General features: G+C 43.7%; 1 protein-coding gene across 1 annotated transcript in view; it reads left to right on the top strand.

The window, feature by feature from the left end:
- Positions 1-21,130, top strand: part of si:ch211-212o1.2 (uncharacterized protein LOC492735 homolog) — a 29,477-nt gene extending 8,347 nt beyond the window's left edge. Inside the window, exons 2-6 of the mRNA XM_034587714.1 lie at positions 7,550-7,669; positions 7,931-8,022; positions 14,650-14,794; positions 17,729-17,941; positions 20,151-21,130. Coding sequence (XP_034443605.1) covers positions 7,550-7,669; positions 7,931-8,022; positions 14,650-14,794; positions 17,729-17,941; positions 20,151-20,272 — 692 coding nt within the window. The 3' untranslated portion in view covers positions 20,273-21,130. The remainder of the gene's footprint in view (positions 1-7,549; positions 7,670-7,930; positions 8,023-14,649; positions 14,795-17,728; positions 17,942-20,150) is intronic.
- The last annotated feature ends 5,942 nt before the right edge of the window (positions 21,131-27,072 follow it).

Here is a 27,072-nt window from a genome sequence, read left to right as displayed (position 1 = left end):
GTTTGCCTCGGCCGAGGAATTCACTCTCCAGGTTTACACCTATTTTCCAAGGAAGCAGAAAGATGTGTTTTAATCTCAGTGAAGAAATAGTTGTGTGCACGTGCTCAGGGAAAAGTCAGTCTCTCTCTCTCTCTCTCTCTCTCTCTCTCTCTCTCTCTCTCTCTCTCTCTCTCTCACACACTGACAGACTCCCTGAACTGCTGACCCCGGGGTCATAAAGGTCAGGGGTCAGAAACCATCTGAGCTTGTGTGTTTGGCCCTGAGATTCATGTGAGCTGTACTTGACTTTGACCTGTGTGTGTCTGTGTGTGACCTCAGTGTGTGTGTGACCAGTGTCGAGGATCAGAGTACAGTCAGCAGAATCAGATCATTAAACATTTGCCTCAAGCACAAATCTTTACATATTTAAAATGTTCCGTATCGATCACACTGGTTTTTTGTTGGGCCCCGACTCTTTTCCACTTATGTTACTTTGCCCTCATGCAATCACATTAAAAACATAATTTGTCTTTTATCAGATATCAAAACATATAGATCCTCAGCCCAACACACAGTTGTGTTGCTAGGCAACATGCAGCTAAACAGGAAGAAGTCATTGTAATTTGAAATCAGACGAAAATACATTTCACCAAGTCACACATCAGCCAATAGGAGTTGAGAAAAGATGTGAATCCTACATGATCAAAATTATCTGTGCAAATTATCTTACTATTAAGTTATAGTTATTGCTATTGTTATAATTATTAGTTATTATTACTATGAAATATCAATATTTCCCTTTGGTTGTTGGCTGGATAACATCAACCCTTTATCTTTAGCTTTAGCTTCATCATCGCTGTCTTCACCCTCAGTTTAACACTGACACATTGACTTAGAGCTGCATGCAAATGACGTGAGCCATTTAAAAATTAGTTTTAATAAAAGTACTTTTTATAAATTAAGAAAAATATGAGAATTCAACCTTATTGTGACGATGAATCATCAGTAAACTTATTCCTGAAATTAAAGTTGAACAAACTGTAACTGAAACATTTGCTTGTAGCAAGTCAGGAGGCGCAGGTTGTTTTTATATTTAATTATAATTAATATAATGCATATAATTTATCTTAACACACAGACAAAGATAACGCACAAAACACTCATCAACGATATGCACACACACACACACACACACACACACACACACACACACACACAGTCCATCTATGGCTGTAGGCGAGCCTTCAGGCAGGATTTTACTATTGACCTTGACCAACGTCAACAGAGGAACAGTGAAAGCTGTGCATTTTCAGAGATGAGCTGTGTGTGTGTGTGTGTGTGTGTGTGTGTGTGTGTGTGTGTGTAATTATCCTTATGAGGGCCACAGATGAATATGGTGCTAGCAGAAAGCCCAGGAGATGACGGGATGGCGTACAACACACACACACACTCACACACACAGACACAAAGGAACACACACATGATGGGATCTGTCCATCCTCTTTTTTTTTTGTGTCTCCGCGGGGGAGAGAGGCTGGAGCAGGGCCGACTTACACTGGCTCTCATGTGGGAGAAAATGTCTGTGTGTGTGTGTGTGTGTGTGTGTGTTATTGTGCCTGGATATATGCATCTGTTTGTCTACATGCATGTGTGAGTCTGTGTGTTAGTGTGTTTGTGTGTGAGCCATTGTGTTGGTATGCCGTTATTGAATCTCATTTGCCACATTCCTCTCTTTGTTGCTGTTGAATCTAGAGGGTAATGGATTTATTACATTTGTCTGGGAGGATTGTGTGTGTGTGTGTGTGTGTGTGTGTGTGTGTGTGTGTGTGTGTGTGTGTGTGTGTGTATGCTTGTGTGTGTGTGCGCATCCACATAAGGACATACAAGTTGTGTTTGTGCTTTTGTCTGTGTATCATTTCTTCATCAGTGGTAGGTGTACTTTTCGTTTGTGTTGGTTTTGTGTGTGTGTGTGTGTGACAGTGAGTGTGTGGGCGAGTATGTTTTGCATGCGTCCCTGTGTTGTGTGTGTGTGTGTGTGTGTGTGTGTGTGTGTGTGTGTGTGTGTCTCAGGTTCTGCGGTCCACTGAGATCACATGAAAGGAAAGCGGCCTGTGACTGATCCACTTCTGAACAGGGGAATTCGACCTCCCCTGTCTCTCCCCCCTTCTCTCCCTCTCCCTCACCCTCTTTGTGTCTCTACCTCTCTCTCTCTCTCTCCCCCTTTCTTTCCTTTTTACTGTCATTCCCTCTCAGTGTCTCTCTCTCCCTCGTCTCTCTGTCTCCCCCCTTTTCCACTCTCTTTCTCTCTGAGCATGTGACCCACTTTTACCACCCACATCACTCTCTCTCTCCCTCCCTCCCTCCCTCTCTCCCTCCCCAGGTCCCATCTGAAGACAGTCTGCTGAGAGCAAACCGGGGGGACACGGAACGACAGAGCGAGAGAATCAAAGAGCAGCAGAGCTGTGTGCACACGGCTCGTACATACATTACCACCCTCTGTGATTTGTTGTCTAACGTGTTGGCAGTCTTTACATCAGCGTGAGTAAGTGTTTGTAAATGGAGTTTAGGCCTCAGACGTGCGAAGGCGTGGTCGTGGCGCGGCGGCAGCTCGGACTCGGCCTTTGAGCCGCCGTCAGTGTGTGAGCTTCTTTTTGTCAAAGGCTCTGTAGGTGGGATTTCAACGTGCGCGCTCCCTTTGTCGTTTGCCTGTTGTTTTGTGTTCTCTCCTTTGGTTTTGTCCCTCGCTGTGTGTACGTGTTCACTTGATTGGTCCAAATCTATACAAGATATATTCTTGTTCTTTACCACTTAACCATGGGAATGTGTCCTTGGTGGTTGAGACATATCAAGAGCTTATAGTTGTGTACATTGGCACAGCACAAGAGCGACAGATCCTGTACATATTATATATATATATATATATATATATAATACTATTTCACCAGAGAGGACCACGCCCGACAATATGTGACTAGAATGGGAAGTGATCAATTGGACGTTGAGGGAAGGGATTGAGGTGAAGATGATTGGCTGATGGATTCACTAGTGAGCGGAAGATGTGTGATGATCCTCCCTGTGTTGGACTGGTGATCAGAACTGTGTTGGACTGGTGATCAGCCCTGTGTTGGACTGGTAATCAGAACTGTGTTGGACTGGTGATCAGCCCGGTGTTGGACTGGTGATCAGCCCGGTGTTGGACTGGTGATCCTCCCTGTGATGGACTGGTGATCAGCCCGGTGTTGGACTGGTGATCAGCCCGGTGTTGGACTGGTGATCAGCCCTGTGATGGACTGGTGATCAGCCCTGTGATGGACTGGTGATCAGCCCGGTGTTGGACTGGTGATCAGCCCAGTGTTGGACTGGTGATCCTCCCTGTGTTGGACTGGTGATCAGCCCTGTGATGGACTGGTGATCAGCCCGGTGTTGGACTGGTGATCAGCCCAGTGTTGGACTGGTGATCCTCCCTGTGATGGACTGGTGATCAGCCCGGTGTTGGACTGGTGATCAGCCCAGTGTTGGACTGGTGATCCTCCCTGTGATGGACTGGTGATCACTCCAGCGTGACCCTCAAAGGATACACAGAATAGATAATGGATCAGTTAACAGTAAACACTTTATTTTGAAAAGGCTTGTGTCTGTTGTGGATCAGTTTATTCTCCAACAAAAAAGAGGTTGAACAAAAGTCGATGGTGCGTCTCTCCGTTCTCTCTGTGATGACGACTTGCTGGTGCATGGTCATTGGTCAACTCCAGATATTTAAATGAACCGATCGATGTTTGAACTGGATGAACTCGTGCCCAGTGACCGCTGCTCCCGCTCCGACCATGAGCCAATCAAATAAAAGCAAATCAATGGCTCTTTCTCAGAAATCGTCCTGACTGGCTGCCGGTCACACAAAGCATCAGAGCTTCTGTTTGATGAGATGCAAGCTGCAGTAAAAACATCTGGCCTTGACCCTGCATGGCCTTTATTTTCTATTTTTCATGGCTGTGGCTGAGGGGGTCGAGTAGAGTAGTCGTCTAACCAGAAGGTCGGTGGTTCGATACCAGTCTTCACTATTCTGTACGCCAATGTGTCCTTGGGCAAGATACTAAACCCCCAAAATGCTTTTAAGAACCATTTTCAATAAACTGAAATCCCAGATTTTAAGGAAATTGTTAAATCTCCTCTGGCTCCAGTTTTTTTGGGGATAAAAGACCGAAATGGAAAAAGGAGGAACAGATGTGAGTTGATCTCTAGTTGGATCAGAGCGGAGAAGGTTTTAGAGGATTCACAGATTTGAGTCTGTCTCTGCAGATTTAGAGATGTTTTCTGAATGGGGAGCAGCAGATATGAAGGAAATGTAACCGCTTCACAAAGTTGATGTTTGTGTCGTATGAAAACAAAACTGCTTTGATTGTCAGACCCGATCAGACAGTGTTGACATGGGGATATTTGTTTTGTGTGTATTTGTAGTTAATATAGGTTAAACTTGGTCTCTTTCATATTTCACTTCCTCGCCTTGCTTCCTTGTTACCTGACAAACAGCAGAGATAGTTAATGGGGTCTACTTTCTGTCTCCCCTCTCCATTAGGCCATTAGTATTCAGGATGTGTTGCCTGCCTGCCTGCTGCCCGCCACTCATTCCCCAGATAGCGAATCAGCCGGCGTTGATTAATTTCAGCCTATTAGCACCCCTCGTTCCCCTCCCCCGGCTCCGCCCAGGTTAAATCCCCATGCACACACGCGTGCACGCTCGCAGGCGGGGGGTGCTGCTGGGTGAGCGATGGCAGAGAGGTTGCCAGGGAGCCAGTTGTTGTCAGAACGATATTAATGAGTGCGCTGCTCTGGTCCTGAGTGTGTGTGTCTGTGTGTGTGTGTGTGATTTTAAGTGTACAGTTTTAATTTTGGTGTTTGTATGCCAAGTGAAGGCAGCTTGGGTGTGTGTGCACTGTAGAATGTGTGTGTGTGTGTGTGTGTGTGTGTGTGTCTGTGTGTGTGTGTGTGTGTGTGTGTTCAAACATGATGGCCTATGTCCGTTCATACATACATACTTGTAGAGGCTGTTTTTGTGTGTCTGTAGCTGTATGTGATATCCAGCAATGCCATGGCCTGAGGGACAACGGCTTATGTGAGTGTGACTGTGTGTGTTTGTGTGAGTGAGTGTGTGTGTGAGTGTGAGTGTGTGTGTGTGTGTGTGTGTTTGCGCTCTGTGGAGGCCTGTCCTAGTTTCCTTCCCCTCACCAGGGAGCCGGAGGATCCAAGGACTGACGCACATCACCTGACAGCCGCCCCACTGCTCCACGGCCCTGCAACGTGTGTGTGTTTGTGTGTGTGTGTGTGTGTGTGTGTGTGTGTGTGTACGTGACAGAGATGGAGTGTCTGAATTTGTGTATGTGTCAGAGGATGTGTGCGCGTAATAGAGAGAGATGCGAGAATGTGTTAGGAAATCCATCAGTGGAGGCATCATGGTGTGTGTGTGTGTGTGTGTGTGTGTGTGTGTGTGTGTGTGTGTGTGTGTGTGTGTGTGTGTGTGTGTGTGTGTGTGTGTGTGTGTGTGTGTGTGTGTGTGTGTGTGTGTGTGTGTGTGTGTGTGTGTGTGTGTGTGCAGACGCAGAGAGAGTTGGGAGAAAGTGAATTGTGGTGCACTGATCCTTTAAGTTGTGTGTCTGTGTGTGTGTCTGTGTGTGTCTGTGTGTTATGCACCTTGGGGTATAGTAGAGAAAATGGTGTCACATGAAGCTTGTAGACAACAGTTAACCTCAATATGGACGGAGGCCGTGTGGAATGAAACACGTTACCTGAGCTGTAAACACATGAAGTCACTTTGCTCGACTGTCGTCTTTGTACTGTAAACATGTTGTGACGCAACAAGACTGAACTTAATGCAACTAATGACTGTTTCCTTTAGGCCGTCGTAGAATTTCTAAATGCTCGTATAGAGATGTCCTCGAGAAAAACCAGAAGAGTTCAACCTGTAGCTTCTCCTCAGGGCAGAGGATGCACGTGATTTATGTATTTTTATGTTGTATGAGGAGTAAATTGAAACCATGCTCATGTTTGTTTGATGTAATCTGGGAAATCAGGGAAACCACCAATCAAGAGAGTAGACGCACAAAAACCGAGGCCTTGATCTGATGCAGTGTCACACAGCTGCGTCCTAAGAAACAACTTTCACACAAGTTCCTTTCAACTTTACACAAATAAAATAACTGGTTTGTGTAGCAGCATCACATCGACTAAAAAGATCTTAAACAAAAACACTATATCATATTTTGTCTCGTCCAACTACTTTCACGAGCAGAATCAATACGTCTTTTCCTTCAAGCTGAACTTCAGTCTCCTCCTGAATCCACCGTCTCTTCCCAACTTTGATTCTGTCTATTTTTAGAAGGTGAAGGGTCACACCCGATGATTCGTGAAATATCCATAATCCCATATTTAAAATCTCCCGTTTGCCCACTGGGGTCCATTCCTTAGGAGAGGCTGATAGCATATTCATAGTCGCACCGAGTCTATAGGCGCACACACTCGCAGGCCTGTGTGCTTTATTAAAAAAAAAGCTGCCATGAATATCTTATAGGCTGCTAATGCTATGTGATACATGAGGATCTGAACACATTAATGTTTTAAAAGCACATTAGACTGGCAAAGACGGAGGGATTAGGAGAAGGGGAGGAAGGAGGTGAGGGAATTAGAGAGGGAGAACAAAAGAAAGTGACGGAAACGTAACGACGGTCGTTCGTTCATATTTGTTTGTGAGAGACACTGACGCACGTTTCCTGCTTTTGCTGACGAGTCAGACAAGAGAGGGACATTTAAAAGAAGTGAAAGCTCGTGAAGACGTCAGGAAAGTTATAGATCTATAGATCAGGAGCGTGTGTGTCTGTGTGTGTCTGTGTGTGTGTATATTCAATAATTCAGTATCTTTAATCTTCGGCGCTGTGCAGCTGAAACGTTGAGTTGACCCTCGCAGCTCCGTCTCGTAATATCGCTGATGTGTGAATTTATAGTGAGAGTAGTTAGAGTCAGTTCATCTCCCTCTGTCCTTCACTTCATACTGCTGACCTGTGAGTTCAGGCTCGTCCCTGCAGGGGCCTGTACCTGCCACCTGAAACTGTGTGTGTGTCTGTGTGTGTGTCTGTGTGTGTGTGTGTGTGTGTGTGTGTGTGTCTGTGTGTGTCTGTGTGTGTGTGTCCAGGGTGTTAATATGTGATCAGTCAGATGAAGACAAGTGTACTCCAGGCTGCAGGGTCACGACCTCTCATATGTAAAACACCAATGCTGACGCAGCACCAAACCCCCCCCCCCACACACACACACACACACACACACACACACACACACACACACACACACACACACACACATTGTTTCTAAAAGGGCCATTGACCCCTGATAAGTGACTTGTTCTCCCAGTGGGTGCAGGGACCTCACCCAGTTCATTAATGCAACACGTCAGAGCCCAACTCCCTCAACTTCTCATCGTTTCCAGTTTCCTCCTCTTCTTCTTCTTCTTCTTCTTCTTCTTCTTCTTAATCCTCGCCCTCTCTTCGTCCTCTCCTAAATTTCCTGTTCTTGTCCTGTCCAGGTAAGCGGCTCCAGGAGGTGGTGTGTGTGGTTCTGTGTCTCCTCCTCTTCCTCATCAACCTCTCGTTCCTCCTCCTCCACTTCTCCACCGTCCACATCCACCGGATCGTCCTGGGCATCGGTGAGATGAGTCAGACTGTGACGGTAGAAACGTTAGCATGCTAAGATGCTAAAGATAAAGATATGACTTTAAAACTTCACATTTCGTATTAGACATTTGCTTAATTAAATGTATATTTTTAAATGAATATTCAAAAAAATATTGTTTCTATACACTTGAGGTTTTTCTAACACTTTTTGTAAAATTTAATTTTGCTTACACATCTCATAGCAGCATATGTTACCGCTCTTTTTGTTTTTCCTGTCTGTGTTTGTGTGCCAGTCCTCGGGATAGTGACGGCAGACTTTGCGTCGGGGATGGTCCACTGGGGGGCCGACACCTGGGGATCTGTGGACATCCCTGTTATTGGCAAGGTGAGCAAACAAAAGCACTGCAATACACAGCCTGTTGTCATTTCTCATCACTTCACTACAAAGTGAATCCTCCTTTTTCCTCACTTTCCTCCCTGAAATCCTCGTTTGGCCAAAAAACCTAATTTGCTTATTGATACGAGCACCAGTGGACATTTTGGGGCTAATGTAAAAAATCTATTGTGCTGGTTTCAGATGTTATTAGACTGTTCAGCTATTTGAGTTCCATCGGTCACTTTGAATAACAGAACGTTTATATGGCTGCTTGTGTGTTCTGCACGAAATAAACCTTTTCAGCATATTTGTATTTTTTTTAGGCTTTTCTTTAAACCTTCAATCTTCAAGTAGTTTGGTCGCCACCATGCAAACGCAACAAGTGAGACGTTACTTCACGTTCTTAGAGGAATCATTTAATTTGTGTAGCTGATTGCATAGACAGAAAATGTATGGATATATTAGAAAAATCATCATTGTCCCCAAAAATATCAAATGTAAAAATATAAAAGTATAAAAGAAGAAGGATAACTATAGTTTCCAACGCAATTTAGCTAATATAACCTTTTACTATTGCTACTTAAAGCTGTAGCACTAGAATTTTGTTTAAAGTGTTTAAAGAATATGAGAAGTTAAACAATTCATGTAAACATTAAGTTTATTCTGGTTGATTAATAAACTGGTGAATTAAAGAAAATGTCTTTCTGTATAAAAACATATTTTACTTTGAATGTGGCTGTATATAATTGGAAAATAACAGTCTGAGATCTTTTATAATATCTTTCACTTTCTTTAACAATCTGTGTTTTAATGTTAATACCATCTGGTTTATATTCTTAATATGTGTGAATTTAACTTGAACCCAAATAAAGAAGTCGTTAACTTTTGGAGTTGATTAGATTAAGGGGACGGGAAAGAAAAAAAGAAGCTTTCAGTGACCCAGTGAAACATGGACAAGCAAGATGATACTGTTCTGTCCCTGTGTCCCTGTGTCCCCGTGTCCCTGTGTCCCCTCTCTCCTGAGGCTGTATCACCATGGCAGCGTGGCGGTTGCACCTTATTCCCTGATGCCTCTGAAGTCGCCGTAGTGACCTGGAAACTAAATGTCACTGTCTCACAGAGGAACGTCCCTGTAGACCATAATGTCCACGGCCCCCCCAACACAGACCATACACTCCCCCACTCCCACACACACACACACACACACACACACACACACACACACACACACTGTGAGTGGCCTCACCTTGAACCTGTCACCGCACAGTGTCAGTGGAAGTGTACACACATACATATGTGTGTGGCGTGTTGAGATGGAGGCACGTGCACTTGCTGTTTGCATTAAAACACATCACCTGCATTAATGAACTCACACATTCCTCCACAGCCAATTAGGGTAAAGGTTGTCCTCATTTCAGCCAATTAAAATCTGTGTGATCAGGTGCAGCATGCAGATTGGTTCATGTGAACTTTGTTTTGATTAATGAGATGAGGATTTAGTGTGTGTGTGTGTGTGTGTGTGTGTGTGTGTGTGTGTGTGTGTGTGTGTTTATGAAATATTCATTGATAATTAGTTGAAACGTTGAAGCAGTTGTTTTGACCCCAATTATAACAAAAGTTATCATTCATGCTGAACCTTTGTAGCATCCGTGTTTGATTAATAATATTATTATACAGGTTAGAAGTTAATTCATTCTTATTTATTTATTTTACAAATGTTCTTTATTGGAATTTAAATACAATAGAACCAAGTGTTTAATTATTTAAACTCACGTGAAATATAAACATATTATTATTATTTTTACAGTGCCTGTAAAAATAAATATCAAACAGAAACAATTTGACTAGAATGTTATTATCAAACTGTTATGAAATGTAATTGAGGCTTCATATTTTACAATATAACTATAAACTTTATTATAAATAACACAAATACAACCAAATATTTAAAATTTGATTTAAGATGATAAACGTAATTGTTTATGTAAAATGTAAACAAAAGAATGTCTTTTTTTATTGTTTATTCTGTAATATCAATGTTTTCCTATCGCCATATGTCAGCATAGACATGATACCAATATTTCTGTGACAGGCTCATATCGGCCAATATTATTAACTGATCAGTCGAACTCTAAACTGTATTTTAAAGACACAACAACACACATACACATGATCATATATTTCTTAAAGTAGAAATATGAAAGAAAAAACAAGGTGGTCTGATCTAAATAAAGTATTTGTCATAAAACACAGTTCTTAATAGCGATTCTTTACACATTTTATGAAAAGAATACAGTGCATGGGAATAAAGGTCCTCAGTTCACCACATAATCCACATCTGCACCGATATGTGATGGTTTCTTTCCAGGCTCCGGCTCCATCAGGTTAGGTGAACATGTGTTTGGTAGTTTTTTCCTTCTCCTACGTACAAATAAACCAACAAACCAAACCTCCCTGGCTGAGGTAACAATACGAATTTTAAATCTTCCTGTATGTTTAAACACAAACTGTCTTGATGAACCACAAAACTTCACTGGTTCTCTTCTTTTTTTTCTCCACTGTTACAAAGTGAAAGCTGCACTAATCACAGGAGGACGCTGGTTTTGTGGGTTTTGTGGTTTTGTCATCACACAGTCGAGGTGAATCCCATCAGTGCGACTCACTTTGACGCTAATTGGCTCCGGTGCCACATCATCGACAGCCTGCTCATTGTGATGGATTCGAACAGTCGATGTCATGGTACATGTTCTCAGGCTGTGGTCCTTGTGACATCATGTGACCCTGACAGAGTCTGTGAGGACGTGTCTGTTGCTACATCGTGTTATTTAGGTGACAACTCCTTCCTGTACATGCTCGGCACCATCAGCTGCCTGGAAACAATGAATCCTGGAATCCCCGTGTTACTTCTCTGTGTTTGCTGAAGGCTTCTGTGTGGTTTGATGTTTATTTATGATGTGGAATTTTATTGGGGTTCGGGGTAGTTACCGGGACCAAAAGCACAGCGGCAGCCACAGATTTGCATGGTGTGTCGGACGCCGTAGGAGACTTCTAATAAAGACTTTAACTGGAAGAGAAGAATGGACCTTTGCGGAGAACAGAGGGATGACAATGGGCTGGTGGAAAATAAAGTGCGTGTGTGTGTGTGTGCATGGAGAGAAAAAACGAGACGTGCACGTCCGTTGTTTTTGTGTCTGTGTGGGTTTTGAGAATAAAGCAGGCCTGTGCTCCCAGTTAAGGTTTGGTTTGAATATCAAAGACGTGCACGGTGGAGAACACCTGAGGCTAATAGTGGCGGCTGATATGAAGCCAGATGAAACATTTTAAGCCATTTGTGCTTTTTGTGTCACTTGTTTGTTCTGTGGTTTTGTGCTTCTCGTGCATGTTTGTGTACTTTGCTCTCCGCTCCCAGTTGCCTTTATTTGTAAAGACCTCTTTAAAGACACCGTCGTTCTATAGACGACGTGTAATGTGGAGGCATCGATGCAGCACGTGCTTTCTGCACATATGGACTCCTGCCCTCAGTGAATCCATCATAATGGGAAACCTAGCAGTCGTAAGAGGGATCATACAGAATATTTCCAGGAGTGAAGTAGAAGCAGCTGCTCCTGGAAACAGCATTTACTGTCTGTCACAGTCTGCAGGATCTGAGGGACAGTTTCTTATTGTTTCAGTTTTATCTGCATTTTGATTTTCCTGTATCACGAAAGAACATCGATAGCATCTGAGGTTGGATTCAGGCCGGGGACGATTTTCTTCTCCTTCTTTTATTTGATAATACAATAAAACAGGAAGAGAGTAAGGGGCAGTATCTGGCCAACAGGGAGTCGAACCAGCGACCTGCTGCTCAAGGTGTAGGGGCCTAGTGGGGGTGTGGTAAATGGTCTTTATTTATATAGCACTTTTCTTGTCTTGACACATTCTTACAGTCTAACCCAGCCACAAGGGGCAATATGGGGCTCAGTGTCTTACCCAGGGAATAGAGGGGCCAGGGATTGAACCACCAATCTGTCTGGTGAGTGAACAACCCGCTCTACCTCCTAAGCCACAGCCAGACACCTTTGTCACATGATGCCGTTACCACAGCTACTAATTAACACACATTTGAATAAGCCCATTAATACAATATTTAGTGGAACGCTGCAATGAAATGCCAGGATGTAAGAATCATTAAGATCTTTGCATAAAGCTTTTGACACATGCACCGATTAATATTCAGAAAATCTGCCTAATTCTAACAACAGTTTAATGGATATTTAACTATTGCTCTCCAGCTAATCATTAAAGACAAATATAATTATGGCACATTAACATTATTTCTCATTAGTCCTCCTCTGATGTGACAAATCCCCATAAACACATAAAGATGATTTTGTTCCCATCCAACATCATCTCAGAATATGATCCTGTAGCAAACAGCTAATGTGCTTCATCAGAAACTGGACGACAAAGATTAACTTTGATTTAAACCCATAAACGTCCTTTTCTCTCCAGCCGAACAGAAACTGCAGCTTTAAAAAGTGCTTTGTCCCAGTCGTGTTTTTATTCCTCTGCTCCGAGGCTTCGGGCTGTGCTGGGTTTTTGTTCTTCCTCTTTTGTCGTCATCACGTCGTTGAACTTTAATTGACTCAACAAGGATTTCACAGTCCTCTAATGACACCACTTTGAGGACAGAGTCACGCTCATTAGTTCCCAATGACGCTGGATTCACATTGAAATCTGTGCTGATGGTTTAGGGGTAAATGTTTGAAGATCCTTTTTCTCCCTTATTCTGTTTTCCACTCGTCTTTTAAAGGCATCAGCTCTTCTCTCCTCGTGTCAGTTTCCCTCTTTCTTGACTTATCCCACATGTCTCCTTGGAGGCAGCTCTCTAATGAGGCTGATTGCAGCGTTGATGGAGAGTTAATTGAACGACTTAGGCCCGTTTCTTCTGAAAGGCCAGAAGGGGAATTAAGAGCGAGACGAAAGCCCTGGATGGAAAGATTCGGCCAAAAAGAGGCAAACGAAGAGAGAAACCAACAAAAAGTGAGATGGAAAATACAGTAAAAATAATAAAAAACGGTCGGTAGGTCATAAAAAAAAGAAGGGGGTGGAAGGGCGTGTCTGTCCAGCCAGTGGGACAGCGCTGGTTGCCGCGGCGATGGGCGATGTGAGCTGGTGATTAGCGAGTGTCGTGCGAGGCGGGCCGTTAAACGGTGTGGGATTAGAGGACATGCGGCGACCGGTGGCCTGCCGTTAGCTGGGAGCGCCGATGCCCGCCCTGCTCGGCACGACCTCCACGGCTTAGCCGGCCTTTCATCTGGCTGAGGGCTGTGGCGAGGGGAGGGGGGCGGTGGGAGAGGGGGGGGCGGTGGGAGAGGGGAGGTAGGGGGAGAGGCAGATTAGAACGGAGAAGGGCACATAATTGTGAAGTTGTCAACAGATAGTTTCTGTGTTTGCAGTGGCACCTAGCAGCCGTGTTTGCAGATAGGCGTGTGTAATTGGTTAGAACAGCTAACACGACAATAATGAGTTTGCATGCTGATGTGTCCAAGGCTATGCACACGCACACACACACACACCAAACACACACACATACGTGTACACCGTAGCAGCAAAGATGCCAGACGAATTCTTTTTTCTTGCTTTTTCCACTGAGAGAAATAAATTACCTTTATCCTACTTGTGTGTGTGTGTGTGTGTTTCTGTTTGTCTTCTTTTGTTCTGGAGATATTCAGATTCAGTCTTTCATTTGAGACCCCCACGCTCTCACAGACAGGTGTCTGCCTCTGCACAGTGCAAGTGGGGTTTGCAACTGTGTGTGTGTGTGTGTGTGTGTGTGTGTGTGTGTGTGTGTGTGTGTGTGTGTGTGTGTGTGTGTGTGTGTGTGTGTGTGTGTGTGTGTGTGTGCGTGTGTGTGCGTGTGTGTTTGATACTCACATTTTTGAGTTTGTGTGAGCGTCTGTGGGTCATTTATGTGTATGAGTGTGTTTGTGTGAGTCGACTGCTGTTCTGTGGTTTATTAGGATGCTGGATATGAGCTTTGGGGTAGCACAGGATACTGAGCACCCCTGAGTCCGTGTGTGTGCTGTGTATGTGTGTGTGTGTGTGTGTGTGTGTGTGTGTGTGTGTGTGTGTGTGTGTGTGTGTGTGTTAAGCTGCATTACGGTTTGTAAACAAAGATTTTTTTAGTGTCTGTTTTGTGTTTTGATTTAAAGTGAATTCATATTAAGTTGAAAAAAACTACCAGGGATTTTTTGCTGCTAGTTAGATTTCAAAATAAAACTATTATTATTGCATGGCTCATCAAGTATCACACACAGTACAGAATTCAATGTGATTTTTATTTAATGAATGAACTAAAGTGCAGACTTTTCTATTTAATTGTCTTTTGTTTGTTTTTTTAATCCTCTCAAAAATAAGCCTCATGATTGGTTAATGAGTTTCCCCCCTTTTTTTAATTTAAAGCAAATGTCTCTGTATCAATGAAAAGTGTTTGAATAACGTCCTTCTCATGTTTGGTTTCATTGTTCTTACAGAAGTGATTGTGATGTTTAATCGACCGTAATGTCTCTGTCTGTCTGTCTCTCTCTCTCTCTCTCTCTCTCTCTCTCTCTCTCTCTCTCTCTCTCTCTCTCTCTCTCTCTCTCCTCCCTTCAGGCGTTTATTCGACCGTTCCGGGAGCACCACATCGATCCCACCGCCATCACTCGCCACGACTTCATCGAGACCAACGGGGACAACTGCATGATCCCCATCCTGCCACTGACACACATGGCCATCAAGTTCCTCACATACACACCAGGTAGTGCACACACACACACACACACAGACACACACACACACACACACACACACACACACACACACACACATGCAAACACATACCTGCATTTTCTCAACTGGTAGGTCTCAGAGGGAGGAGAGAAACCTGCTGCTGTGACTTTGAACCTGAAGTTGCTAACGCTCTGGTGTTGCTGCTTCCTGTGTGAACGGATTCTCTCATTCACATTATTATCACCTGTGAGTGAGACACTCGGGGATGTGACACCTGCAGAACTTTAAGCTCTCTCACCCGTTCTGCACAGTTTCCCCATCGAAGGAGAGGGAACTGTTCCCTCACTGGCTCCTCAACCATCGTCACTGCAGGTTTGCTCAAAGTCACTCTGCTTGAAGCTGAATGTGGATGTGAGGACTTTAGTAGGTCAAACAAAGGCTCTAACAATCTTGATGTTTCCAGTCTTTGAGGTGGAAGTGAAGTGATCACAGGAAACCACGGGGCAGTTTGTCTGGTAATCATGCGCTGACCTTACGAGCTCGGGGCAGGAGGGGAGGGTCCCGGAGGAGGAAGATCAGCAGGAGCAACCTGTTATTGAGAAGGTGACATCTCCACCTTCCGTGTCCGCACTACAGCTGGGGCCAGAAGGTCGACGATGGGCGGAGAGAGGAGGCGTTGAGTTTGCCAGGTTAACGACTCGGTCAGATGCAGCGATGTGAGGTTAAGCTGCTCGCAAACCTTCCCTGAGTGAGCATCTCTGAAGTGATGATTACTTTAGTTAGCTTTCAATCAAAGAGAAAAATAATCTGCCAACAACAGGGATAAACATTTAAACACAGCAGCAGCCCATATTTTAGCTTTTCAGTCTATATCCCAACGTTTTATAACATGCATTTAGTTTTTGTGGTCAAAACAACAGAATATATCGAATTAGACCTTATGTTTCTTTTGCTATTAAAAAAAGACTAAAAGATGACGATCGACTGGTAAATCATTATTATTTTTATAAACTAATATCTGTAACTTTCTGTAACTTAATATCTGTATCTAAAATCAAAAATCTATGTACATGTACATTTTTTCTTGGAATGGCTCTTTTAAGAAATGTCCGCACTTCCTTTGGTCCTCAGCAACACATCCCCAAAGTTTGGAGTCAATCGGATCAGTGGTTGAGAAAATAGAAAGACAGACATAATAAGATAAAATTTACAATCATAGAAACCAAAAGAAAAAAGAAAACCTGAATTCTTCACGTAATCACCGTCAGAAATCCCAAATGTATAAAGAGAGCGTTGTGATACAAATGGAAAGAATCTCACAAACCTGTGAGAGTCAGGAAACAAGGGGATGAAGAGTGGAAGGGAAACACGCAAAGGTCAGGTGCTTCTCCACAGGAGGGATCAGTGAACGAGGGGGGAGAGGGAGGGAACGATTACAAGGGGGGGGTGGCAGTAGCAAGGTCCACTTGTAGGTGACATCCACACCTGTCATGTCCTGCACCGCGGGGAGTCAGGGGGTCACGAGACAGAGACGGGCAGAGCTGCGGTGACATCTACACCTGTCATGTCTGCACCTTAAGAGGTCACTGCTAAGAGCTTGAGACAGAAGGTGAGAGTGCAGAGGGAGAGAGAGAGAGAGAGAGAGCGGGGGGTGGGGGCAGCGGAGGGTTGTGTAGCCGCCTGATGACATCTCAACCTGTCATGTCAAGCTTCTCGCCGTGTCAAGCGGTCATCAGACAAAGACGGAGAGGGGGGTGCATGGGGGAAAGCTGAAAGCAGGGAGGTGACATCTCCAACTGTCATGTCCGCACTTGAACTGGGGTCAGGAGATCGCTGTTTCCACCAAAGAGAGGGAACGAGGGATGGAGGTGGACAGAGAGTGGACAGCTGTAAGACACAAAGACTCAAATAGATAACAAGCAGTGATGAAGACGAGCTGCGGACTTCAACTCAGTTACATCCTCATCTTTGTGCGGATGAAGCGATATCAACAAAAGCCACAAGTTGCAGACAGTTTTCTGTGCATGTATTTGTTCCCAGAGACGCTGCACACACCTGCTCGAGTGTGTGAGTCCAAACCTGTGTGACACCTGTCAACTCCAATCAACTCTGACACAGTCTCCAGATCCCAGCGACATCTTCAACAACCGCTTCCACAGTTTCAGGCCGAGCACTAGTCCACATTAAGGAAAATATGTTTCATCAGACATCAGTGCAGAAGAATGTTCTTCATCTTTAAGGTTAACCACGTTCGACGGCCTGTAGGAGGCACCAGAGCAGATATAGAAGTCTCTTGTGTCCATGTTGATGTTCGTACATGGCACCGAACATGTAACTGACTTTACGTTAGATTAACACATCAAAGATTAAAGTGAGCGCTGCAAAGATGTTCAGCGTATAAATGTCTTTTTCTTCTTTAATGTCTTCTTAACGTCCTCGTGGGGAGATTTCCACACTGATCTGTCCCCGAACGCCTCTTTAGTAATGATGTGCACTTCTGTTTGAGAATGAGAATGAGATCGCAGAAGTTGTTTTTAATATTTAAAGGTGAGTGGTGATGACTCATCGTTATAATTTAACAACTTTCTTGTGTCTCACCCCAGACGGACTTAAAGTTCCAGATCTCTGATTGTGATGGTCTCATTTTTCAGGAGATAACTTAATTTCCTGTCTGGTTTTAAGTTCTAATCGCTGTTTATTACAAGTCTTTCTTTATCACTTCCTCCTCTCTCCCCCTGCTGCCACTCTTCCTCCATCTTCCTCCATCTCCTCCTCTTGTCTCTCCCCTGTTCCTCATCCTCCCCCTCGGCCTCCACATCTCACCATGGCTCCTGCCAGCGTCCTCTCTGTGGGAGTGCTTTGCCTGAGCGCTGGCCCCCTTTAATATACTAAACACTTTCATAACTTATTCCACTGACGTTGTACTCTCTCTTTCTTCTGCCTGTTTCCTGTCACCTTTCAGAGGCCCTGGCGGCGTCCTATCCCTGGGAGTGCTACGTGTTCGCCCTGGCTGTGTTCGTGACGCTGACCAATCAGATTCACAAATGGAGTCACTCTTACTTCGGCCTCCCACGCTGGGTCACGCTGCTCCAGGACTGGCATCTGGTGTTGCCACGGAAACACCACCGCATCCACCACGTCTCTCCACACGAAACGTATTACTGCATCACGACAGGTGAGGGCTGATCCTGCCTCAGTGCTGTACTGCAGAGCGGCACACTTTTATTCCTTTAGTGCGTATTCAAATCAACAATTGTGATTACGTAGTACCAGAAGTATTAATTACCAAGAAAAAGTAGATGATAATGAATGATGATAATATGTGAGTACAGTATGAGTACTCTGTTTTTAATGATATAAGCTAAAACCTCAATCTTCTTACAGTGAAAAGTGAATCTACTGAATTTGACAAACCGGGATTTTTCAATCTTGAAAATTTCAAATCTGCACAATTAGAGGTCACTTCACAGTCAGATGGACGAATGTCTTTAAAACTGAGGATCATACATGAACCCATTTTCAATATTGTCATGACATTATGAGAACATCATGGGGATCGAGTGGGGGGGGGGGGGGGTTGATGACAAAACAGACAATATCACAGTGTGAAAAAGTGGTGACACACACGTAGAAGACACCGTTGAAGACCTCAAAAGAGTTTGTAGTGATAAGAGCCGACGACGGTGTTGAGGTGATGGAAACATGATCATGTGATCTCCGCAGCGGAGTTAATATGTCACTTCCTGTCTCTGTCTGCTGAACCCGGCCGCTCCAGCTCTCGCCTGAATAACGTAGAGGATTTGACCCGGACGTCATGTCTGAAAACGGCCTACGTATAATGTTACTTATCGTGTTTATGTCGTGGGTGGCCATTTTAGATCGCCATAATTGAAGCTGATGACTCCGGGATGATTTCACTTCTCAGTAGATTTGAATAAAATGGCGGCCGTGTGTCTGTCTGTCTGTCGGGCGTCTTATAAATAACTAAAAGAAGCTGTTCTGTTTGCGTGCGTGTTCGTCTTCAGAGACACGAGGCCCCTGTTATACATCCACATTCAGTATTCTGTGTGCATCTGGGTGAGAGGGAGAGAGGGAGGGAGAGAAAAGAGGGAGGATACACAGGAGATTCAGCTTGTACGTCACCCTGCGCCCCTGCGGACGACAGATGTGTGGGTGAGCGAGTTGAGGGGGTTGGCACCGGGGAAAGTGTGTGTTTGCACATGCACACACACACTCGTACTCCTGCATCTGCATACTCGAGCATCTGTGTGTGTACGAGTCCTTTTGACCTCCTCTCCAGTGTCTAACCTGTGTGTGTGTGTGTTTGGTGGGAGGTGGGTTGGTGGCGGTCGGGGGCCCACAGGGGACGGTGACGGCCCCATGCTCCCCCAGCCTGGCTGCCTGGGCCGGGCTTGGATTCCACTGGGGCTCGCCGAGCTGCCTTTGTGTTCGCCACCGGCTGACAATCCCCATGTATATTTAATGCTAACCTGCTGTCTGTTCTAACAAATAGGACTTCACAGGCAGAGGGGGGGTGGAGGACAAGGGAGGGAGGGAGGGAGGGGAGAGAGTGGGAGGGGAGGAAGCAGGGATTTGGAAGAATCGAAAAAAAGATGGAGGATGTGGCAAAAGAAGGAGAAGTGGAGCGAGAGAGAGAGGAGGAGGAAGGAGAGATGGAAGGAAAGAGAGAAACCAAACCTCTGGCTCCTTCATGTCTTTCAGCAGAGAGAGGGTCACTGAAGGGACACACACGCACACACACACACACACACACACACACACACACACACACACACACACACACACACATCCCTGCAGCTATAGCATGCACCCTATGCAAACACATCATGGGTGGTGGTGTTTGAGCATCAGACAAGGGTTGGCTAAGTACACACTACCCATGTGGATGTCTCTATTTGCTTCGTGTGTGTGTGTGTGTCTGTGTGTGTGTGTGTGTGCGAGTGAAACTGGTGTAGCTGATTTCTTTTTTATGTCTGCGTTGTGTTTTTGACTGAAATTGCTTTATTCTACATATAAATGGATCAGTGTGTGTGTGTGTTTGGTAATAATAGTAAAACGGCTTTTCATCTCAAATGTCTGGGGAATCCTCGACTGCTTCTAAAGCTGTAACATCAGAACATGTGTGTGTGTGTGTGTGTGTGTGTGTGTGTGTGTGTGTGTGTGTCTGTGCAGTCACGTGTACACACAGACGACTGTACAGTCATGCATGCATTCATGTGTACATGTAAATGTATACATGCATGTGTACTCTGGCCTGCAGCCATACATACATTAATGTATTTACCTCACACACAAAGTGAAGTCATCGTCATTAAAGATCTGTGAAGTCAGACGTCCTCCTGTGTTTGTCCCTCCCGTCTCAGGCTGGTGTAACTATCCACTGGACCAGCTGGGCTTTTGGAGACGGATGGAGCAGTTGATTGAATACGTGACGGGACAGAGGCCGCGGTCAGACGACCTGGCGTGGGCCAAGAAGACCGACTGACGAACACACCAACACACAGGGTGGAGGAATGGGCCTGTACATGCAAAAACACAGAGATTTCAACGGATGGGGAGAATAACACACACACACACATATACACATATACAATTTACTCCTGTCTCTGTGCTTCTTGCTTTTCTTGCTGAAGAAAAGCAACATGTTTTGCAAAAAAAAAAAAAAAATTCAAAGATGGTCCGAGTGATTGTGCCTGAGTCTGTAGTTTAACAAGCTTTGAAGGCAGGAGGTGAGAACGCTGCTGTAACAGCCAATTAGCTTGTAGGCCTGTTCGACCAATGAGGTGTGGCGGTGTGTGGGTGTCGGAAGGTTTCTGGAGGTTGGGCTCTCCAGGAGTGACACCGCACACACCTGCGCACAATCACACACACACAGACACACACACACCCACACACACACACACACACACAAGTTTGTAAGTTAAATGTTCAGTCACGTCTCTGTTTTCTTCTTGTCTGTTATTTTTGTGTTACGGTTGTTTTGTCCTTTGTAGAAACTTCATCGTCCTCTTCAACCTCTCGCTGCTGCAGTTACACACATGAAGGTGAACATCTGATGATTGTGTGCTTTAGACAAACGCAGCTTATATATAAGTATAAACAACTTTGAGTTTTGGCTCAACTGTCGTCAGCTGTCTTCATCCAAACTGTACAACTCTTCTCATTGATCGGGTTTTATCGACAGAAGCTTTGGAGCTTTCCACTCTTCTGTTACTTGAGAAACACAGAAATCTGCTTGTGCAAATGTCAAAGCTTCTAAATGAAGGTTTGGAGAAATAAGCTGAATTGTATCTAGAAGCTGTATTTCACTTTAATCCAGATCAGTTTGGAACGTGAACTGCGTATGAAGAGGGAAGACGTGTCTCCACTTTATTTTGTACCGAAAAAAAAGACAGTGAACATATTCCAGATTTGATTTCTGACTTGATTTGAAGCTGGAGTCCGAGCAGCAGTGACCGTGAAGCGACGTCATTGACGTTTCACTCAATTAAAAGCTAATTTACGAGAAAATTTGCACTTTGATGCATCAGTGATAAATCTACCTAAAATTATGGAAACCATCTTTGAGAAAAGTGTATTTGATGTTTTATTTGACTTTTTACTCTCGTTTAAGTCCCATTTGCTAACTTGGAGAAAGTGGGTCTAACAAACTATACTGCAGCCAGCCACAAGGGGGCGATACAATGAATTGGCTTCACTTTTGGGGACCTGTCATGTTGTCCATCTTGATAAACAGTCTACAGAAGAGGCTTATTAGTTCTTTGGGATGTTTTTGCCATTTTAAAGCAAAGTAAGACGGAAGCAGGATTCATTCTTTGTTACGTCGTATATAGTTTTTAGTAAGAATGTGTCCAGAAAATTGACCAAGCTGAACTTCTGGATCTTTACGTGTGTAACTGGTGGTTCAGGAGGTTAAATTTGGTCCAAAGTAGTTGATAACAATGAAGACCTCTACTTTAAGGAATACTTTACAGCTTCTATTTAATAATTCTTGGCTGAGGTTCTACAGTCACACCTACCAGCAACTATAAAGCTCAATAACCACCACATTTTGTTTAACCCCAAACTATTCCTACAAAAAAAAATATGATTCAACCTTCATACGGAGCCAGATTAACTCTCGGCAAGAAAGAAAAAAGTGACCCTTCTTGGCATCAGTGATTTCATGTAACTACCCAAACCTGCAGAGAGAAAATGTTTCTAAGATGAATTTCTGTTTTCTGGAGGATATATAAATGTATATATGTTTTTATTTAAACTCAAAAATGTGTCGTTAGCATTAGCTTGTCACAACAGACAGAATCCTGCTTCTTGTTCAAATCACCGAGAATTACAACCAGACCCCTGCAGAAAGTCCTTTAGTTTATTCTAGCGTTTTTAGGAAAGTCTGAAAATCTATTTATTACTATTTATTTGTCGTTGTAAGATAAATATTTTTGCATCGTTTGAAAAAGCAGTGATTAAAATCATGTCAGAGATTTCAGAGAAGAGAAGAAACCTCCAAACTTAAATCAGAGTCATTGAAGAAATGTGTGGTGACAGTTTTACATCACCTGGAAGTGAAAAGGGGGGGGGGGATAACCACGTTAATTTTCATTTCACTGGAAAGCAAAATTCATTATTTTTCACCAAGTTGCTTATAGAATGCAAATATTGTCGTTAGCGTCTCTGAACTGTGTTTACATCTCATACTGTGAAACCTAGTGACCGACTCTGCACTCGAGTCTGTAGCTGCTTGACTTGTAGTTTTATCTCTAGGCTGGAAATCCCTTCAGGCACAGAAGGTCAATAACAAACAGCACTTCCTTGTTTTACTGAGTAAACGTCTGAAAACGTGTCCGAGAGGCACCGGCTCACACATGATCACACACATACTGATCTAATCATGCATGCACACACACAAACACACACAATAAATCTCTTGAATGCAGTCATACACAAACAGACACACACACACACACGCTCTCTCTCTTTCACACTGTGTTCTCTTGTTTTCTCTGGCTTCATAATTTTTCTATTTTTTTATCTACAGATCAAGCCTTGTATATTCTGATGTTCCATTTTTGCAGCTCAACGCTCGCTGCTCGTCTGCCTTAATGTTTTTAATCTGCTCTTTGATTTAAATAAAGGTTTATGAACTCCACTCGTTTCACTTGCTGTGGTTAAATGTACCAAGGAAAAAAACATGATATCACTAAACTCTTCACTACAACACAACCTTGAACACCAGAGAAAACCAAGAAATCCAATTCCCTTTTGTTTCTCCGAGGACTGAAGGAGCAGTTTTAATGTTACCTGATTTTAATGTTGAGTCCCATTTGTGTCTTTAGCAGGAGAAGGTTAAGACGCCTGTTTCTGTGCAGACGAAATGAGAACACAAAACGGGGGCATATGTTTACAGGATGAGCACGTTTCATTAATCTTGAAGCGTGATTTATTTTGGTCAGGGTTAATGCTGTAACCCTACTATAAACTTTTTAGCTGAGAGAAATGTGAAACACCTCAGCTGAACCACCACCGCCCCCTAGTGTCAGGTTTACGTCTCTGCTCTCGGCAGCTCAGATCAGGGATCCACCTGGTTCTGCTCTGTGTGTCTGTGCACCATGACCTCCCACATCGGTTCAGTGAGCTTCACCATCCAGAGCTACCTCCCCCTCAGGAAGCAGAGCCCCCTGTAGGGGCACAGCTGCTGCAGCGGCCCCCTTGACTCCTGCAGAGAGCGGTAAGCAGGGCCGGTGCCAGGGGGGGGGGGAGGTAATTAGAAAGGAGAGGAGACAAGGACGAGCAGAGACCATAGATTATAACACTGCAGAGACAGGTGCTGCAGGAACCTGAAGCAGGAGCTTGTATCTATTTATCAGATAGATCCTGGTTCTACGTTCAACTGGAGGAATGAGACGTCATTTAGTGGAACCACAGATATTTCTGCTGCCTGCTAGTGGACTTAGTGATAATATACCAGGATTCATTCACTGCTTCAAACGGAAAAACCTCTGTATCTAGTTGTGTTCATTTAAATTAAAACATGTGGATCTGTCCCTTTATCACGATCCACTCCAAAATGTAATGGTTTCTTCCTTGCGTTTTACTCACCCCTTCATAAAATGTCAACTGGAGGTGAAGTCAGAAGGTCAGAAAGTCAGAAGGTCACCTCAGTCATTAAGATAAATCCTCATGAAACATAAATATCTGCACTTAGTTTCACGGTGATGAGCAGAACTATTGTTGCAGCATTTCAGTTTGAACCAAAGACTAAAATACAAAATGATAAAACTCACCAGGAACAAGTGAGGGTTTTTCATATTGAATGAAAAAAGATGTGACTGTTAACAGAGCTCCAACAAGTGAGCTGTTGTGAGTTCTGCAGTAATAACAGTGGTGACAACACGTACGTTTGGTTGAATGTGGATGTTTGTGGTTTCATCACAATCACTGTATTTCCCAATGTGGGGATTTATCAACTTTTCATATAAGAATTCTCTTCATATTCTTCTCATTATGAAGGTAAAGAATGTTTGGTGGAATCTCACACACACACACACAGTTTCCTTTGTACCTGAGTCTGAACATATGTACACACACACACGCACACACACACAAACACACGCACACACACACACACACACACACACACACACACACACACACACGCACACACGCACCCCAGGGGATGCGACATGTTGCAGAACACTAGCTGATCTCACACATCTTCATATAGCTCACAGTCAGAGCTCCTTTGTCATTCCCACATTACTGCCATCACTTCCACTGCTACACCCAGCGCTAACAAGACACACATGCAGGAAGGCCTTCCTCCTCTCCACACACACACACACACACACACACACACACACACACACACTGCATGGTGGTGACATATTGAATCTCACTATGCTGATGTGCTTGGCTGATCAGTGCCTCATGCTGGCAGCTATTAAAGTTTCTATCATACACACTGAGACATGAGGGCTGATGGCAACACTTGCAGGAGTCGGATTCGAATGAGGCTCTTAAGTTAAAACTTCATTATGATCTCAAAGTTCTTATTATTTTATCCAACCAGGCGGTGGTTTCATGCAGCTGGGTCTCAGAGTTCATTACGCATCGCAGGGAAATTATGTCACATAGTTAGAAATGTTGTGCTCTCGAAACAGCCTCAGTTTTCTGTGTGTCGTGGATTCCTGAAGACATTTTGGCTTCATCTCTGGACAGGGGGAGAAAAGTGGAGACGCGTCGTCCATCTTTAGAGTCCACGGCTCCAACCAGTCTGACCATTCTCCTCGGAGCTCTCCCATCAACAAGGTGTTTCCTGCTGCTCACAGGATGTTGTTGTCAGAGTTACATTTCCAGAGACTGTTGTGGGTGAAAATCCACGGAGATCAGCAGTTTCAGAAATACTCAAACCAGCTCGACACCAACAATCATGAGATCATAGGTTCTGATGATTCACGTGAACTTTAACTGCAGCTCCTGACTTCTATGTGCAGGTATTTAAACATGACACTGCTGCCACATGGTTGACTACTTGGATATTTCATGAATATAAAGGTGTTTCTAATAAAATGCTCAGTGAATTTATCAGAAATGAATAAATCGCTAGTTTGCCCCGAAAACAAAACTGAACTGGAAGGATTGAGCCGAGCTCGTCTCTAGTGACGTGTGAGTGTGGCTGCAGGTGACTTCTGTCACAGACGGTGTGAGAATCTCACAATGAGTCTTCAGATCGAGGTGTGTTCACACACCTCTCGGTACATGCTGCAAGTGTGCATGTGTGTGTGCACGGCAGAATAAGCCATAAGAAGTTGTGTTTGTCTTTTCTTACGTTGTGTAGATGCAGTGAAAGCATGTGTGTGTCTTAAGACTTTCACACCTGCTGCTGCTTGTGTAAATAAGAAAGTCAATTATGAGACGTGGCAGAAAAAACAATGAGGCATTGGAGACTTTTCACTTTTAACAAACACCAACACAAACATTAACATCATTACATGTTGTTTGCTGCTCTCTTGAACTCACAGGTGCTTTGATGTGATGGACTTTGAGAACGCTGCGTAGCCGCCAGTTAGCATCTCTGCTAGTGTGGTGCTTAAAAAAGTTATCACAAATATATAAAAAGACAATTAAATGGTTACATATTGTTATATTAACAATTCATATAATTCATTAATTAAATAAACAATTAAAGAAAATGATTGCACATATTATTTGTATATAGATTTTCCCACGTGCTGAACCTCCTGCATCTACGTAGACAAAAATAACAGACAAACAAAAACGTGTTGCTCACACATCTGGATTTCTCTCAGGTCTGGTGACACATGTGGTGTTGTCCAGAAGCAGGTCGAGGAGATGAAGAGGAGCTGTGGGGAATGTCACACAATGTTGTGTCCTGAGGAAGAGGAGATTTGCAAAAGGAAGTTGTTGTGATGCCACCTGCTGGTTGCAAAGCAATAACACTACAGTACGAGGCGAGAATGTATGTTTTCATCAGGAGACTTTCTGTCTTCAACACAAGTTTAATCAAATCTGGGGTGTTTCTTCTGATAGTGTTGAAAACATCACAAACCAAAATGACGGTATCAACCACAGTTCTGACTCCACAGGGAAACAGGGAGCTGGAGTCACTGTGTAAAGAGCAGCCACAGCTTTTAAAGGCATAAAAGTACAAATCTGACAGAAAGGCCTTTACACATTGGAGGTGTTGTTTCCATTAAATCAATTTGCATGTGAACATATTCTATTCTATATTCTATTTCAATAAGTGAATATTAAACAGTGTAAAATCATCTGAATTGATTTCAGAACATTGATTTAAAAAATTGGTTTCTGCAGTGAAAATAAAGATACTGACTAATCAGTATACAATACTGTACTTTAGGCTATAGAGCATTTTACCTCAGACGTCAAACTATCCCATCAACATGGTAAATAAAATATGTGCATGTCATAAATTCCAATCGCTGCCAGAAATAAAGGTTTTGCATTTTGTGTTGTTTATCCATCAAACCACTCGTGTGTAAAGTCCTTAACTTTGATCATTTTGACCAAGTTGCTGTTGATTGAACTTGTTTTCTGAAATGCAGTTTAACTGAGTACCTTTCTTGCATGTTTACTTCACTCTTATTGTTTTACAGTGTTAGTGTGTGGAGAAGGAAGTGAAGAGGAAACTTCACCGGACACTTGGTTTGGTTTATTTTCAGATTTCACACACCTCCCTCTGGAGCCACAGAAATCTTAATACAATGTTTTTACTTTTGCAGTCGTACTACTCACAAAACGCTTCAACAC

Source organism: Hippoglossus hippoglossus, chromosome 6 (genome assembly GCF_009819705.1).
Source record: "Hippoglossus hippoglossus isolate fHipHip1 chromosome 6, fHipHip1.pri, whole genome shotgun sequence".
Classification (NCBI taxonomy): domain Eukaryota; kingdom Metazoa; phylum Chordata; class Actinopteri; order Pleuronectiformes; family Pleuronectidae; genus Hippoglossus; species Hippoglossus hippoglossus.
The sequence above is the reverse complement of the archived record's forward strand: the minus strand, read 5'-3'. Positions and strand labels throughout refer to the sequence as shown.